Below are 16,054 nucleotides of genomic sequence, written 5' to 3'. Positions count from 1 at the left end.
CAGATGATTCTTATACCATGAGGTACCTTGTCTCACTGAACACCAGCCTCACACAAGTGATTTCAAATTCTGCTTCCAAAAAGACACATTTTCAAATCTTCTTTTAAACAATACTTCCCCTCAGCTGCTTCCATCAACGATTCGCTTCCCGGTTTTACATCTCTTCCTTTTGCCTTGACTGTTCAGCAAACTCTTCACAATTGCTTTAACTATTGATTCCCAGACTATATTAAGATGACAACAAACTTTTGATTTACCTCTGAAGTCAGTTTTCCCACTTGAAAACTGGTTACTGTAGCTGTCTCTTCAGTTCAGAACACTATTTGCTTTTCGCTTGAATTCTGCTGAACAGTACTTTGTTCAACCTCTCGTTCTCTGTTCCCTTAACTTCAGTCTTCCAAAAGCATTCTTTCTGCCCCAATTCCCTGGCTGTCAGAACTTTATCTGGTTCTTTAGGAAGTCTGTCTTTTTGCAGCCTCTTGTCCTGTCCAGCTTTTCTGCCATGAGGGATATTCACCCATGGGCTTGTCACCTTCAACTGCAATATATCCAGCGAGAAACAAAACTCAAAAAGTCTTCCTCCTTTAAAGCCCATTGCTGAGCAACAACTTTATGCCTCTGCCACATTGTTTATGCCGTAACTGTCTCTAAATAGAAGCCAAAACCCCCCAGAAGCAAACACCTTTGTCTAGTATGAGAATGCTAGCATAATGATTCCCTCAGAGCCCTCCTCCATGCAATCTCGAACCAATGTGAGGAGTGCGTGCCACCTAATAGGAAGAGGAGAAACCTGATCAAAACCGTGCTGCCCTGAAGGGAGTACCCAAGGAGGTCAGAGTCTTGGGATTGTGAAGAGAACCTGGTCTCTTGGCAGAAGAGGCTCAATGACTTCATGAAGTGTGAGTAAGCACTCAGTATGTGCAATCTTGTGCCAGTGCTACAGGGTGCCTTCACAAATGGAAGAAAGTGAATCTGTCTGGAACTCCAAGGCAGCACGATGCAACAAAGAGATTGCTGTCAGCAACAGGATCAGTGTGCTCTTAAAGCTTTGGTCCAGTTCAGACAAGATCCAGTGTTCAAAATCCCATAAAGAATTCCTTCACGGAGTCTGGTGGGCTGAAAATCTGTGGTATAAGATTCGCTTTTCCGGTGATGTTGACTTTACAAGTTGAAATAGGCGATGGTACAAAGCTTTTAGCAAAGGCAGGGTAGCGGGGCAGTTCTCCAGCCAGGCCAGAGCTCCTTCTGCTTGGCCAGGTTTCCCATTGACGTGGGCACTTAGTCCCAATTCAGGAGAAGCATGGCCTTAGGGCGGAATTTTACCGGCACATCCGCCTGAGATTCATACGATGCAACCCGAGGCCAAAGGAGAATGCCATTCTCCGAGCCTTGCCTGCCCCCGTAATTGGGGCGGGTGTGCTGGTAAAATTCCAGCTTTAATATCCTTTTGAGCTGTGGAAAGGTGAATGCAATACGAAACCATTAAGTCTGGCCAGCAGACCCACTAGGTGAACAATCTAAGGATTTAGGATGCTTCTGAATATTGTAACTACTGTCCAGACATGTAAGCTTCTGAATGGTAAATTCACCAGCCCAAGACTCTGACCTCCTTGGCTAATTCCTTCAGGAGAACACGGTTTTGATCAGGTTTCTCTTCTTCCTACCAGATGGCACCCACTGCTCACATTGGTTCAAGGCTGCATGGAGGAGGACTCTGAGGGAGTCATCACTAAATTGAGGGGCTTGAGGCCCTTCTCCCCTCGCTCCAATGGCTCAGAAATCTATGGAGGGAAACTCCATACAACTACAACTAGACATGTTGTACAACTAAATTCCTCTTAGCAAAGATGTAAAAAAAAACTTATTCGGGTTCAAAAATAAAGCCTCCTTTGTTCAACGGCATAGTTTGGACATCGCAGAACTTATGAATGCACACTCACATTAAAAGCCTACAAATCACTGAAGTCACAATGAGCTTCCAAATTCTGAACACTGCCAGCATTTTCTAGGTCTCCTGACACAGGCCTGTGTCAGGGGGCCCTTTAGATTACTAACTTATTGTGTTCCAGATCAAGTCCAACAATGTCAGACTTCCTGCCCCCACCCCCACCCCCAGCACTGTTTTGGTGGGATGAAGGCCTCAAACCCACCCTCCGATTTCAAGTACCCCTATTAGCACTTTATTAGGTGAGTTTTAAAGGCATGGGGTTGTGCTGCACCGCTGCAAATTATTCAGCGCAGAGATTGCAAAGCTTGCACGCCAACTTAGAAAATGACCTGATCAATGTACAAGCTTTGGTACACCCTGAATTTTTTTGGAACGTGGGTGCCACCAGTAAAGCCAGCATCTGTTGCCTATGCCTAATTGTTACTGTACTAAGTAGCTTGCTAGGTCATTTCAGAGGGTAGGTAAGATTGCAGCACAATTCCAACATTAACACGTGGGGCACACAGACAAATGCAAGAGGAAATATGGAAAAGACAAGGAACAAAATAAAATTGAAGGACAAACACAAACAGGCAGAAAGAAATAGCAGAAAAGTAATACATTTGGTGCAGGAAAAAGTGACGCAACTTTGTTTTATTTTATCTATGAGCCAGAGGAACTAGTATACCAAAAGAACTGTTAGGACACAGCGATGCTATGGTTGTATTATAACCTTGAGGATCAGATGACAAATGCAAACCACTCCAGTTTCTCTCTGTCTCGATTTATTGTTTAATTACTCAGTTGTATTAGTCTCCCATTATTCACTGAGAACAGTCCAATGCTCCAAACAATACGGTTTTACTTTGATGGTAAAGGGCTACAGCACTTAAAGGATAACCGCATCACGGTAGCCCATAGGCTCACACAAATCATGGCCGGGATTCTCCCAGCCTGTTGCGCTACTCGAGCAGCGCAACGGGCCAGGAGATATCAGCGGGAGGCCTTTAGCGGGACTTGCAACCGGTGTCCAGTTGATCACGAGTCTCCGAGGCCCTTGTTTTGTGTAATTAGCTCTGCGCCGAACTGATTACTGCATGGAAATTGATATTTCTATATGATTAGTGGGTCCAAGTTGGCTGTATCCAGGCCTGCTGGTATCTCTCCCCTCCCGCCAGGAGAAGTTTCCACCACCGGAGTTCACAACTGCTCCCCACCAACTGCTCTCACCCCACCCACCCAATGTTGGTTCCAAACCGTCTGACTTTATATTAGGCCTCCCTGCAGTGAGAGCACACTGCCGGCAGCCTAAACAACTTGGACACATGCCCCTCAGTGGTAGGAAGTCCTGTTCTCAAGACCTGCAGCTCCAGAACTCAGTTGTGGCTGCTGATGGGACTACATGGAGTCCCCAGTATGAAAGGACATGGCCATTCGAGAGGCTAGTCTGGGGTTTTGGACAGGGAGAGGTCAGGGAGCCTAAGTAACTAACACATGTGGGAGGGGTAACATCTTGCAGCCAAGGGGTCCACCCAATACACACATGACACCCACAGAATAATATGCCTTCCTCCTTCCAGTATTTTCCACAAAGTTGTTTGTCCACTCTCACTCGCCTGCCACTTCCCAGAATACCATGGCAGTGGAGGTGGATTGAGGGCCTTATGTGGGCTATAATTGTCCATTTAAATGCCTCAATAGGCCTAAGGGCAGGGCTGGCTATTGAGTGCCTTACCCTCCCCTGTATTATAGGAACCAGGTCAGGGATGGATGGGAAGGTGGTGGGCTAGCCATCTGACATATTTTACATTCTCTCTGCAGAAAACACACCCAGGGTGGGTGTGGGGGGGGGGGGGGGGGGGGGGTTCCAGTATCTATCTTCCTTGATTCTTTTATGTCCCACTTTCAATCCACCTGACCTAATTTTGAGAATATTTATTATTGTCACATGTATTGAGATACAGTGGAAAGAATTGTTTCTTGCGCGCTATACAGACAAACCATACCATTCATAGTGTACACAGGAGAGAAGGAAAGGAGAGCAGAATATAGTGTTACAGACATAGCTGGGGTGCAGAAAAAGATCAGCTTAATATATGATAGGTCCATTCAAAAGTCTGATGGCAGCAGGGAAGTAGCTGTTCTTGAGTTGGTTGATGCTTGATCTCAGACTTTTGCATATTTTTCCTGATGGAAGAAGGTGGAAGAGAGTATGTCCAGTGTTTGTGGGTTCCTTGATTATGCTGGCTGCTTTCCCGAGGCAGCGGGAAGTGTACACAGAGTCAATGGATGGGAGGCTGGTTTGTGTGATGGACGGGGCTATGTTCACAACCCTTTATAGTTTGGATTGGAAAAGAAATAAAATATATTAAAAAGGCAAAACCAATAACAAATATGGTTATTTTTAGAAAATATATAAAACTCTTAGACACAATGAAACATTAAATAAGTCCTTCTGTCCAAGGATATTGCACTCTGACTATATGTATGAATTAATTTTAATTATTTTCGGTCACTTTGAACTTTGCTTTACAAATGATTTGCTTTACAAATTGGCCCTATACTCAACCCTGGAACACCTAGATAACAAAGACACCTATGTCAGACTCCTTTCATAGACGACAGCTCAGCCTTTAATACCATTATTCCCACAAGACTCATTTCCAAACTTCATGGCCTGGGGCTTGGCTCCTCCCTCTGCAACTGGATCCTACACTTCCTAACCCACAGGCTGGAGTCAGTAAGGGGATAGGCAACAACATCTCCTCCACGATCATCCTCAACATCGATGGTCCACAAGGCTGTGTCCTCAGCCCTTTACTATACTCCTTATACACCTTTGTATGGCCAAATTTCCCTCCAACTCGATTTTCAAGTTTGCTGATGACACCATTGTTGTGGATCGAATCTCAAACAATGGTGAGATGGAGTATAGGAAAGAGATAGAGCATCTGATGAACTGGTGTGACGACAATAATCTCTCCCTCGATGTCAACAAAATGAAGGAGATAGTCATTGACTTCAGGAAGTGTTGTCGAGGGCATGTCCCTGTCTATATCAATGGGGACAAAGTAGAAATAGTTGAGAGCTTCAAGCTTTTAGGTGTCCAGATCACCAACAACCTGTCCTGGTCCCTCCATGTGGAAGCTATAGTTAAGAAAGCCCGCCAATGCCTCTACTTTCTCAAGAGACTCAGGAAATTTGACATGTCCACTAAAATTCTCACCATTTCTACAGATGCACCATAGAAAGCATTCTTTCTGGTTGTATCTCAGCTTGGTATGGTTCCTGCTCTGTCCAAGACCACAAGAAACTAGCAAGGGTCGTGAATGAAGCCCAGCCCACCACTCAAACCAGCCTCCCATCCATTAACACTGTCTACACTTCCCGTTGCCTCGGAAAAGCAACCAGCATAATTAAGGACCCCATGCATCCCGGACATAATCTCTTCCTTCTTCCATTGGGAAAGATACAAAAATCTGAGATCACATACCAACCGACTCAAAAACAGCTTCTTCCCTGCTGCCATCAGACTTTTGAATGGACCAACCTCATATTAGGTTGCTCTTTACACCCTAGCTATGATGGTAACATTACATTCTGCATCCTGTCCTTTCCTTCTCTGTACGGTATGCTTTGTCTGTATAGTGTTGTTGTAGGTAAAAATATCTCTGAGTCTATTCGTCGGTCAAAATACATTGGTTTATTTGCACAATTGTGGGAGACCGTCCGATGCCTAACACGGCCTCAGACTTCTCAGCAAATACAGGTTAAGTACATACATTTATACCCCCCCGTCACGTCCGCAGTTTCCCAGGCCTCACAGGTTCCCAGGCTGTGGCTTGTCTTCCATTGTGTGAACCTTGCTGCCTTGGCGGTTTCTTCACGGTTATCCCAAGGCCGCGAGTGTTGTTGTTCCCTGTGAGCACAGGTGGGGTATCTTACTAACGTACAAGGTTACAGTCTTGCACAAACAAGTTAACTGGCTTATAACAATTTATATATGTTCGTAGGTACTTGTATAATGTATATCGGTACAGGTTACGATGAGATATATGAATGCATCATTATACGATCACAGAAGGCCTACATGTAGGCTTCTACTGTTACACAGCAATACATAATTAAAGAATACAAAATGGCGGGTTAGCCACATTCTTGAACAGATTAGCTGGGAACAGCTGTTGCTCTTATCTGTTCTTGGATACATGAGCATGAAAACACACTAACGTAAACATGAGTTCTACAATGTTTCTCTCACAATCTCAAAATATCACAGAGTTCACTTTGACACTTTGAGTATTAGAGTTCATTAACCCATTCCCGTCTTCATCGCTTCTCGGCCTTTTGGCTAAGATCAAGTGTAGTATGGATCGGATGCTGCACTTGGTTGAGGTCATTGGGTTACATTTAAGCTTCATATTCATATGAAGCAATTTTTAGAAGCGGCATCTTGGCCTTTTGGCTAAGATGCAAATGAGATCAAGCCTTGGAGGAGAAAACCTCCCCCTCCTCCAATCAGCTTGGCTCATGTAGATCAGGCCTTGGGATAACCGTGAAGAAACCGCCAAGGCAGCAAGGTTCACACAATGGAAGACAAGCCACAGCCTGGGAACCTGTGAGGCCTGGGAAACTGCGGACGTGACGGGGGGGGGGGGGGGGGGGTATAAATGTATGTTCTTAACCTGTATTTGCTGAGAAGTCTGAGGCCGTGTTAGGCATCGGACGGTCTCCCACAATTGTGCCCTGTCTTGTCAGCTTGGATCGGAAATGTCTCAACTTGTTGAGACTCTGAATTGGACTTTATTTGATTGAATTGGAAGAGTATAAAAAAAATTCCTGTCTTCAGTGTGCAAGAAACAATACTTTTCACTGTATACTAATACATGTGACAGTTATAAATCAAATCAAAATCAAATTATAACCAATCCATTTTATTTGCATTTTGTCAATATTTCACACATATGCTGAGTTAAAAGCTTCTCGGTTTTCCATCTATAATCTTTGCTGGCTCGCCATCAATATTCATTCCTTAACTGTCTGGGTGGTTACTCTGGACTAATGAGAGATATGATGTGGAGATGCCGGCATTGGACTTCGGTAAGCACAGTAAGAAGTCTCACAACACCAGGTTAAAGTCCAACAGGTTGAAGTCCAACAAACCTGATGGACTTTAACCTGGTGTTGTGAGACTTCTTACTAATAAGAGGTCACAGATTTAATATTTTAACTTTTGTTTTTTTCTTTCTCCACAGATGCTGCCAGACCTGCAGGGATATTCCCATAAAATGTATTTAGAACATAAGAACTAGGAGCACGAGTAGGCCATCTGGCCCCTCGAGCCTGCTTCGCCATTCAATAAAATCATGGCTGATCTTTTAGTGGACTGAGCTCCACTTATCCTCCCACTCACCATAACCCTTAATTCCTTCAAAAATTTATCTATCCTTGCCTTAAAAACATTCAATGAGGTAGCCTCAACTGCTTCACTGGGCAGGGAATTCCACAGGTTCACAACCCTTTGTGTGAAGAAGTTCCTCCTCAACTCAGTCCTAAATCTGCTTCCCCTTATTTTGAGGCTATGCCCCCTAGTTCTAGTTTCAGCTGCCAGTGGAAACAACTTCCCTGTATCTATCTTATCTATTCCCTTCATAATCTTATATGTTTCTATAAGATCTCCCCTCATTCTTCTGAATTCCAATGAGTATAGCCCCAGTCTACTCAGTCTCTCCTCATAAGCCAACTCTCTCAACTCCGGAATCAACCTCGTGAATCTCCTCTGCACCCCCTCCAGTGCCAGTATATCCTTTCTCAAGTAAGGAGACCAAAACTGTACACAATACTCCAGGTGTGGCCTCACGAGCACCTTATGTAGCTGCAACATAACCTCCCTGTTTTTAAACTCCATCTCTAGAGCAATGAAGGACAAAATTCCATTTGCCTTCTTAATTACCTGCTGCACCTGCAAACCAACTCCTTGTGATTCTTGCACAAGGACACCCAGGTCCCTCTGCGCAGCAGCATGCTGCAATTTTTTTACCATTTAAATAATAGTCCATTTTGCTGTTATTCCTACCAAAATGGATGACCTCACATTTACCAATATTGTACTCCATCTGCCAGACCCTCGCCCACTCACAATCTGTATCCCTTTGCAGACTTTCAGCATCCTCTGAGAGCATAAGATAGATATTGGAGCCGAATTAGGCCATTCGGTCCATCGGGTCTGCTCTGCCATTCAATCATGGCTGATATGTTTCTCAACCCCTTCCACCTGCTTTGTCCCCGTAACCTTTGATTTATTATTGTCAATTGTACTGGTATACAGTGAAAAGTATTGTTTCTTGCATGCTTTAGAGACAAAACATACAGTTCATAGAGTACACAAGGGAGCAGGAAAGGAGAGAGTGCAGAATATGTTACGGTTATAGCTAGGATGTAGAGAAAAATCAGCTTAATATAAGGTAGGTCCATTTAAAAGTCTGATGGCAGCAGAGAAGAAGCTGTTCTTGAGTCGGTAGATCCCCTTACCAATATTTTTTTTATTCATTCGTGGGACATGAGCGTCTCTGGCTGGTCAGTATTTATTGCCCATCCCTAGTTGCCCTTGGAAGGCAGTTGAGAATCAACCACATTGCTGTGGCTCTGGAGTGACATATTGGCCAGACCAGGTAAGGATGGCAGATTTTCTTCCATAAAGGACATTAGTGAATCAGATGGGTTTTTCCGAGAATTGACAATGGTTTCAGATCCAGATATTTTTTATTGAATTAAAATTTCACCGTCTGCCATGGCGGGATTTGAACTCGGGTCCCCAGAACATTAGCTGAGTTTCTGATTAATACTCTAAAGATAATTATAGAATTCCTAAAGTGCAGAAGGAGGCCATTCGGCCCATCAAGCATGCACTGCCAACAATCCCACCCAGGCCCTATCCCGATAACCCCATGTATTTACCCTGCTAATTCCCCTGACACTAAGGGGCAATTTATCATGGCCAATCAACCTAACCTGCACATCTTTGGACTGGATCTATGATTCTTCTATGAAAATAATACCACTAGGTCGTTATCTCCTCTCGAGAACCTTTCTATCTCTGAGTGACATTTCTGATTCTGCCTGGGTCAGGGGCAGCACGGTGGCACAGTGGGTTAGCACTGCTGCCTCAAAGTGCCAGGGACCTGGGTTGGATGACTGTCTGTGTGGGTTTCCTCCGGGTGCTCCGGTTTCCCCTCACAGTCCAAAAATATGTGGCTTAGATTGATTGGCCATGATAAATTGACCCTTAGTGTCAGGGACTAGTAGACATATGGGGATTCTGAACTTGCTGCACTTTGCTCTCTCAGGTCCAACCCTGACCTTGTCATCAAACCCACTGACAAGGACAGTGCTGTGACAAAGGGTCATCCAGACTCAACACTTTGGCTCTATTCTCTCTCCACAGATGCTGTCAAAGCTGCTGAGACTTTTCAGCATTTTCTGTTTTTGTCTCAGATTCCAGCAATTGCAGTATTTTACTTTTATCATACGGGGATAGGACCTGAATGGGATTGTTGTCGGTGCAGACACAATGGGCCGAAGGGCCTTTTCCTGTGCTGTAAACCTCTATGACGATGACAGTTGTGATTGTATCTGGGCCAGGACAATGATGATTGAGGAGTATTGGCTTTGCTGCTCTGCCCCACACTGGCCTGGTCCTGCCTCATTGACCTGGCCCGCATTCGGCCAGCCCTGAGCCACACTGGCCTGGCCCAACCTCACTGGGCCCGCTCTGACCCCCACACTGGGCTGGCCTTCACCCTCACTGGGCTGGCCTGGTCCTGGACCACACTGGGCTGGCCGGGTCCTGGACCACACTGGGCTGGCCCTGACCCACACTGGCCTGGCCCTCAACCACACTGGCCTGGCCCTCAACCACACTGGCCTGGACCTGACTCACACTGGCCTGGCCCTCAAGCACACTGGGCTGGCCCTCACCAACAATGGGCTGGCTCTTACCCACACTGGGCCTGGCTCTGATCCATACTGGCCTGGCTCTGACCCACACCGGGCCCGGCTCTGACCCACACTGGCCTGGCCCTGACCCACACTGGGCCTGGCTCTGACCCAGACCCACACTGCGCCTGGCTCTGACCCACACCAGGCCCGGCCCTGACCCACACTGGCCTGGCCCTGACCCACACTGGGCCTGGCTCTGACCCAGACCCACACTGCGCCTGGCTCTGACCCACACTGGCCCGGCCCTGACCCACACTGGGCCTGGCTCTGACCCAGACCCACACTGCGCCTGGCTCTGACCCACACCAGGCCTGGCCCTGACCCACACTGGGCCTGGCTCTGACCCACACTGGCCTGGCCCTGACCCACACTGGCCCGGCTCTGACCCACACCAGGCCCGGCTCTGACCCACACTGGCCCGGCCCTGACCCACACTGGGCCCAGCTCTGACCCACACTGGCCTGGCCCTGACCCACACTGGGCCTGGCCCTGGCCCTGGCCCAGGCTCTGACCCACACCGAGCCTGGCTCTGGCCCACACCGGGCCTGGCTCTGACCCACACTATTGCTGCATCACTTCCTTTCTGTGGCGTCAGTGTGGGGCCCGGCGCCATGGCAACGCCAGGATTCCACTGACCGTTGCTTCCACACTTTTGAATCGCTGGCTCGAGCTGCACCTTCCGCAGGCTTCCACTTTCAAACAGCGATATATATATTTATATAAACAGCTTGATCCAGTGTTATTTCTAAACAGGCAGGAATGCCGAAGAAAGTTCTGAAGCTCACGGTGTATTTGAAGATCCAGGCGGTGGGTATGGGCAGGGCGGGCAGTCGGTGTGAGCCGGGCGGGGGGTGGGTGTGAGCGGCTGGGACTGAGCCAGGCGGGCAGTCGATGGGTATGAGAGGGGCGGGCGGGGCAGTCGATGGGTGTGAGAGGGGCGGGCGGTGGGTATGAGCGGCTGGGAATGAGCGGGGCGGGCGGCGGTGTTTATTGATAAGCGGCGGCCGTTGGGCAGCAGCAGCAGCTGGCCGGGGTGGTGATTGACGTGCGGTTGAGCCAATAGGAGACGGCGGGAGGGCCGTTCTCTGCTGGGATTTGCTGGAAGCTCTCCGCTGGGTCCAATGACTGCGTGGGATGGGGGCGGGGAAACACTCCGCCCCTCCCCCCAGCAACAACAACTTGGAGCAACCTCTTCTGATTTTAACTTTTTTGCTCGCCTCACTGCATTGTGGTTTTTTATAATCAGCTTTTCAATTTTGTTCTTTACACGGAATTCTGGGGTTTTGTTTGGGTGGCACGGTGGCACAGTTGGCGCTGGTGCCTCACAGTGCCAGGCACCCGGGTTCAATTCCCGGCATGGGTCACTGTCTGTGTGGAGCCTGTACGTTCTCCCTGTGTCTGCGTGGGTTTCCTCCGGGTGCTCCGGTTTCCTCCCACAGTCGGAAAGATGTGCTGTTTAGGTGCATTGGCCATGATAAATTCTCCCTCAGTGTACCCGAACAGGCGCCGGGAGTGTGGCGACTCGGGGATTTTCGCAGTACCTTCATTGCAGTGTTAACGTAAGCCTACTTGTGACACTAATAAATAAACTTTATTTTTAAAAAACTTGAGTTCCTCGCGAGAAGTGAAAATAGTGGCTTTGATTTTCCCAAAATTTCCTCCAATTCATTAGATACTTTCTAACCACATCTATGCATTCTTAACTATGTGCATTTTTCATAATTTTCCAATGTCAACTCTTTGTATGATAAGCACTTCGCATTTGTAGCAGCAGGTTTATGAGTTAATGTAGAAATTTCCCCCCCCCTTATTCAATGAAGATTGTAAGAAGCTTTCTTTCATACAAGTCTTATGTTTAAAATATTACCACTTGTGATGGCTGCATCATCTAGTTGTTGGCGTAAAAGTAACAAAATTATTTTTCAAGAATATATAAATTTTCTCAGTCGAGATGTTAAGAGGATCTCACCTTGTTTTTTCATGGGAATTAAACACAGCATTTGAATTATGTCCTTGGCAGCAGTCCATTGTCAAACACTGAAACCAATTTTCTTTATTTTGACTGAAAACCTGGTTAAAATGATTTGCTCTAAGTCACAATTGGGTTTAAGGATAATTTTATCCAAATAAAAATTTTGAAACTACTAAGTGAACTTTGAACCATTTTATGAATTAAATTTAATTTGTTTATGGAATTTATATATATTAAAGACAATGGGCGGGATTTTCCATCCCCCTCCCCCTTGGCATGTTCTACAGTGGCAGAGGCGGCCCGCCATTGGCTGTCAACGGAGTTTCCCATTCTATGCACCCCACACCACCAGGAAACCTGCGGTGGGGGTTTGCTGTTGGCAGAACCAGAAGATCCCATCGGTGAGTGGGCGGAAAATTCCAGCCTATGGGTGGGATTTTCTGGTCCTACATGCCTCAATGCTGGAAATTCCTGACTGAGGTCAACAGACCTTTAAACAGTCCGTCAAATTTTCTGCCCACCCGTGATGATTCCTGCGGTGGACTGGACTGTAAAATTTAGCCCAGCAGGAAATTTACTAATGATTGCTGAATGTTTTAAGGCAGGAACATAAAGACAAAAACTGTCTGACGATGAGGAAATCAATGTGGAAGGGGTGGGTGGGGGTTTGGTGTTGGATATTAGTGCATGACACAAAATAGGTTGTGGCTGGGTTGTCAACGGAACTTGACACATGGGAGGGCATGAAGGCCTAAAATTTCATTGTCAAAACGAGTGGTATCATAATGTTGGTAATGGTATGACATTTTATTTTTCTATGCAACATTGTGATCCTTTTTATTTGAAATAATTTATTATAGGTTACATGCCCTGGAGTGTTCCTACCTGAAAAGAATGATGTTTACATTAGTGTATGTCTGTTAGGAAAGTTCCAGAAAACCAAGTTTCTCCCTTCTGTCTTTCCATTGACCTTCAATGACAAAATGAAGATTGAAAAGGTATAATATGTCTTCTTGTTCAGGCATGTTCTAAAGAAAGAAAAAGAGATATATTGACCTGATTCTTCTTAATTTTCTTTTTCTTTTTGAGTATTCAGTGAAACACTTTGAACCATTTAGGTCTGCTTCTCTTTTCCTGAAAAAAATGTATTTATCAAATTAACTTTGTCCCAATACTGTGAATATTTCTCAAGCTGAATGTTTTTCCTCATAAGTAAATAATTCCAAGTTTAATTATCAGCTTTGAAATGTAAGATTATTTGTTTAAATATATTATTACATTTCTTCTCTCTATGCCATAGTCTCTTTGTTCTTTAATTGCATTAGCAAAGCTCCAATTGGACTACATTAAAGCCTATTTTACTGAAATTGAAAGAAATACATAAGAAAAATCTTTGTTCCTCTGTTATTTCAGCAATCATTTAGTTTACACACTGCTGACTCCAGCTGTGCCCCTCAATGTGGCGATTCTAGCCAATAGTATGTCTCATGGTAACTGCTCCAAAAATGTAGTCAGAGTTTGTTTCCCCCTATCCACTCTTTAAGTTGCTGCACTTGGCAACAACCCAGCCAGAACCTATGATCATTTTAATTGGCCATCTCGGGACAACTTTAAAAGCTCTCCCATGGGCAAAACAAGTTGCGCCTGCTAGCTCTCCCATTCTCCCTACCAGACAACTTCTAAACTCTGCCCTGTGCTATTAGCTTCCCCAATCTATCTCCCCTCAAAAAAATTACAAAAGGGGTGACACATAAGTTAACAATCCATTTGATTTTTAGAAAACAGAATTAGTTTGTGGAGGATATTTTGATAATGTTTTATTTGATGGGCAGTATAGTCCTGATTGTGCATTTTAGGCTTTGGACAGGCTTTGGGGAGTCAGAAGATGAATTACTCACCACAGAATTCCAAGTCTCTGATCTGCTCTTGTAGCTACAGGATTTGTACTACTGTTTTGCCAGTTCAGTTTCTGGTCAATGGTTTTCAGCAATGATTAAAAGCCATTGGATGTTATGAGGAGGTGGTTAGATTTTCTTTTGTTGGAGATGGTCTTTGCCTTGCACTTGTGCGGTGCAAATGTTCCTTGCAACTTATGAGCCAAAGCCTGACTGTTGTCCATGTTTTGCTGCATATGGACACAACTTGTTTCAGTATCTGAGGAATCATGAATTATGCTGAACATTGTGCAATCAAATGCCAACCTCTCCACTTCAGACCATATGTTGGAGGGAAGATCATTGATGAAGCAGCTATTGATGATTAGGAGACTAGGACACTATCCTGGGGAAATCCTATAATGATGTGCTGTAATTGAGACAATTGACCTCTAATAGCCACACCATCTTCCTTTGTACTAGATATGACTCAACCACTCAACCAATGGAGAGTCCTCCCCCTGATTCCCATTAACCACAGCTTTCCTTGATCCCACACTCAGTCACACACTCTCTTGACGTTAAGAGCAGTCACTCTCATCTCACCTCTTGAGTTCAGCTCTCTTGTCCATGTTTGGATCAAGGCTGTAATGAGGTTAGGAGCTGAGTTGCCCTGGTGGAACCCAAACTGAGCGTCAGTGAGCAGGTTATTGCTGAGTAGGTGCCGCTTGACAGCAGCGCAGTAACACCTTCCATCACTTTGCTGATGATCGAGAGGGGTGGTAATTGGCAGGGGATTGGATTTGTCCTGCTTTTTTGTGAACTTGTCATACCTGAGCAATTTTCCACATTGCTGGGTAGATGTACTGGAACAGCTTGGCTATGGGCACGGCAAGTTCAAGAGCACTAGTATTCAGTATAATTGCCAGATATTGTCAGGGCCCACAGCCTTTGCGATATCCAATGCTTTGAGACATTTCTTGATATCACATGGAATGAATGGAATTGGCTGAAGACTGGCATCTGTGATGATGGCCAAGGTGGATAATTTACTTGGCATTTTTGGCCAAAGGTGATTGTAAATGCTTCAACTTTGTCTTTTGCACTGATGTGCTGAGCTTCACCATCAATGGAGATGGGGATATTTGTTGGGCCTCATCCTTTGGTTCTTTGCCTAATTGTCCACCACCATTCATGACTGGATGTGCCTCGACTGTAGAGCTTTGATCTGATCCATTGGTTGTGGGATCGTCTGTTGCATGCTGCTTCTGCTGTTTGGCATGCAAGTTGTCCTGGTGTTGTAGTGTGTCCAGTTTGACACCTCATTTTTAGGTATGCCCTAGAAGGTGGACAAAAAAGGAGTCAGCAAAGGGATTAGGGAGTGAGGGAGAAGAAAAGGTAAAAAGAATGCGATGAGAGTAGAGGATGAAGATAATGTGGAGGAGAGGAAATGGATATGAAGAAAAGGAGATGAGTTGGTCAATATAGGAAGGAAGGACTGAAGGATGAGTGGAAGAGGGCTGCCAGTGAAAGAGAAGGTGAGCCAACAGGAGTATGAAGGGCCTGGAAAGTTTGAGAGCAAAGTTAGTTGGGTGGGGTGGGGATGTTGTTGGGTTTGGTGCTGGCTGGTTGGGAGAATATGGAGTGTGGAGGTCAGGAAATAGATGGTAGATGCCACTATCCTTATATTGGTTTCCACTGATGCAGTGCACTCATGGCTAAATCTCATGTATGTCCCCAAACCTATCTGCAGATCTCTTCACATTGTTTCTACCTCCCCCAGCTCAAAGTTTGACCAGAATCCTCAACAAGCCTACAATCTTCCATCCACAGCCCAGAGGTTGCACTATGCAGACATTGGTTGGATCTTTGCTGTAATTCATGGCCTGAAACCTTGGCTTGATCTTTGACATAATCAGATTTCCATACTTGCCATATGAAAATACAACCTGTAGCATGAAACTAACACCTCCTATTTGCTATAGAAAATTATTAGCTACCTTGTCTGTCATACCATTCCACACTACCCACCAATTTTCAACTGAATGGAAAGAGGAAAAAATAAAGCAGAGAAAGAGGGACAGAGAAAATAACAGGAACATAAAGATGATTGTGATAAGAAAATTGTTCTGTCATTAGCAATGGGAGCTCCATGAGTGTATGTAGTAAATCTATTGTTGAAGTAGCACCCCATCCTAGTGGAGATGATGCATCAATACCACTATAAGTGGATGTAATTATTGTGTGACAAGTTTGCACAGGCAGTTTGCATTATAAATGTGG

The 16,054-nt window shown here is 45.4% G+C and overlaps 1 protein-coding gene, 1 long non-coding RNA gene and 1 pseudogene across 2 annotated transcripts in view; 2 read left to right on the top strand and 1 right to left on the bottom strand.

The window, feature by feature from the left end:
- Window positions 1-2,647: 2,647 nt before the first annotated feature.
- LOC144497934 (uncharacterized) lies at window positions 2,648-10,799 on the bottom strand. Its single transcript, XR_013498577.1, has 3 exons — window positions 10,711-10,799; window positions 5,710-5,846; window positions 2,648-4,260 (listed from the first exon to the last, which is right to left on the bottom strand). It is a non-coding gene; the product is annotated as an uncharacterized LOC144497934 (long non-coding RNA).
- LOC144498038 (U2 spliceosomal RNA) lies at window positions 6,259-6,468 on the top strand (annotated as a pseudogene).
- The window catches only part of spata6 (spermatogenesis associated 6), a 112,738-nt gene continuing 107,350 nt past the window's right edge, over window positions 10,667-16,054 (top strand). The window contains exons 1-2 of the mRNA XM_078219390.1: window positions 10,667-10,732; window positions 12,758-12,895. Coding sequence (XP_078075516.1) covers window positions 10,685-10,732; window positions 12,758-12,895 — 186 coding nt within the window. The 5' untranslated portion in view covers window positions 10,667-10,684. The remainder of the gene's footprint in view (window positions 10,733-12,757; window positions 12,896-16,054) is intronic.

The sequence above is a fragment of the Mustelus asterias genome, chromosome 8 (genome assembly GCF_964213995.1).
Source record: "Mustelus asterias chromosome 8, sMusAst1.hap1.1, whole genome shotgun sequence".
Lineage (NCBI taxonomy): Eukaryota > Metazoa > Chordata > Chondrichthyes > Carcharhiniformes > Triakidae > Mustelus > Mustelus asterias.
The sequence above is the reverse complement of the archived record's forward strand: the minus strand, read 5'-3'. Positions and strand labels throughout refer to the sequence as shown.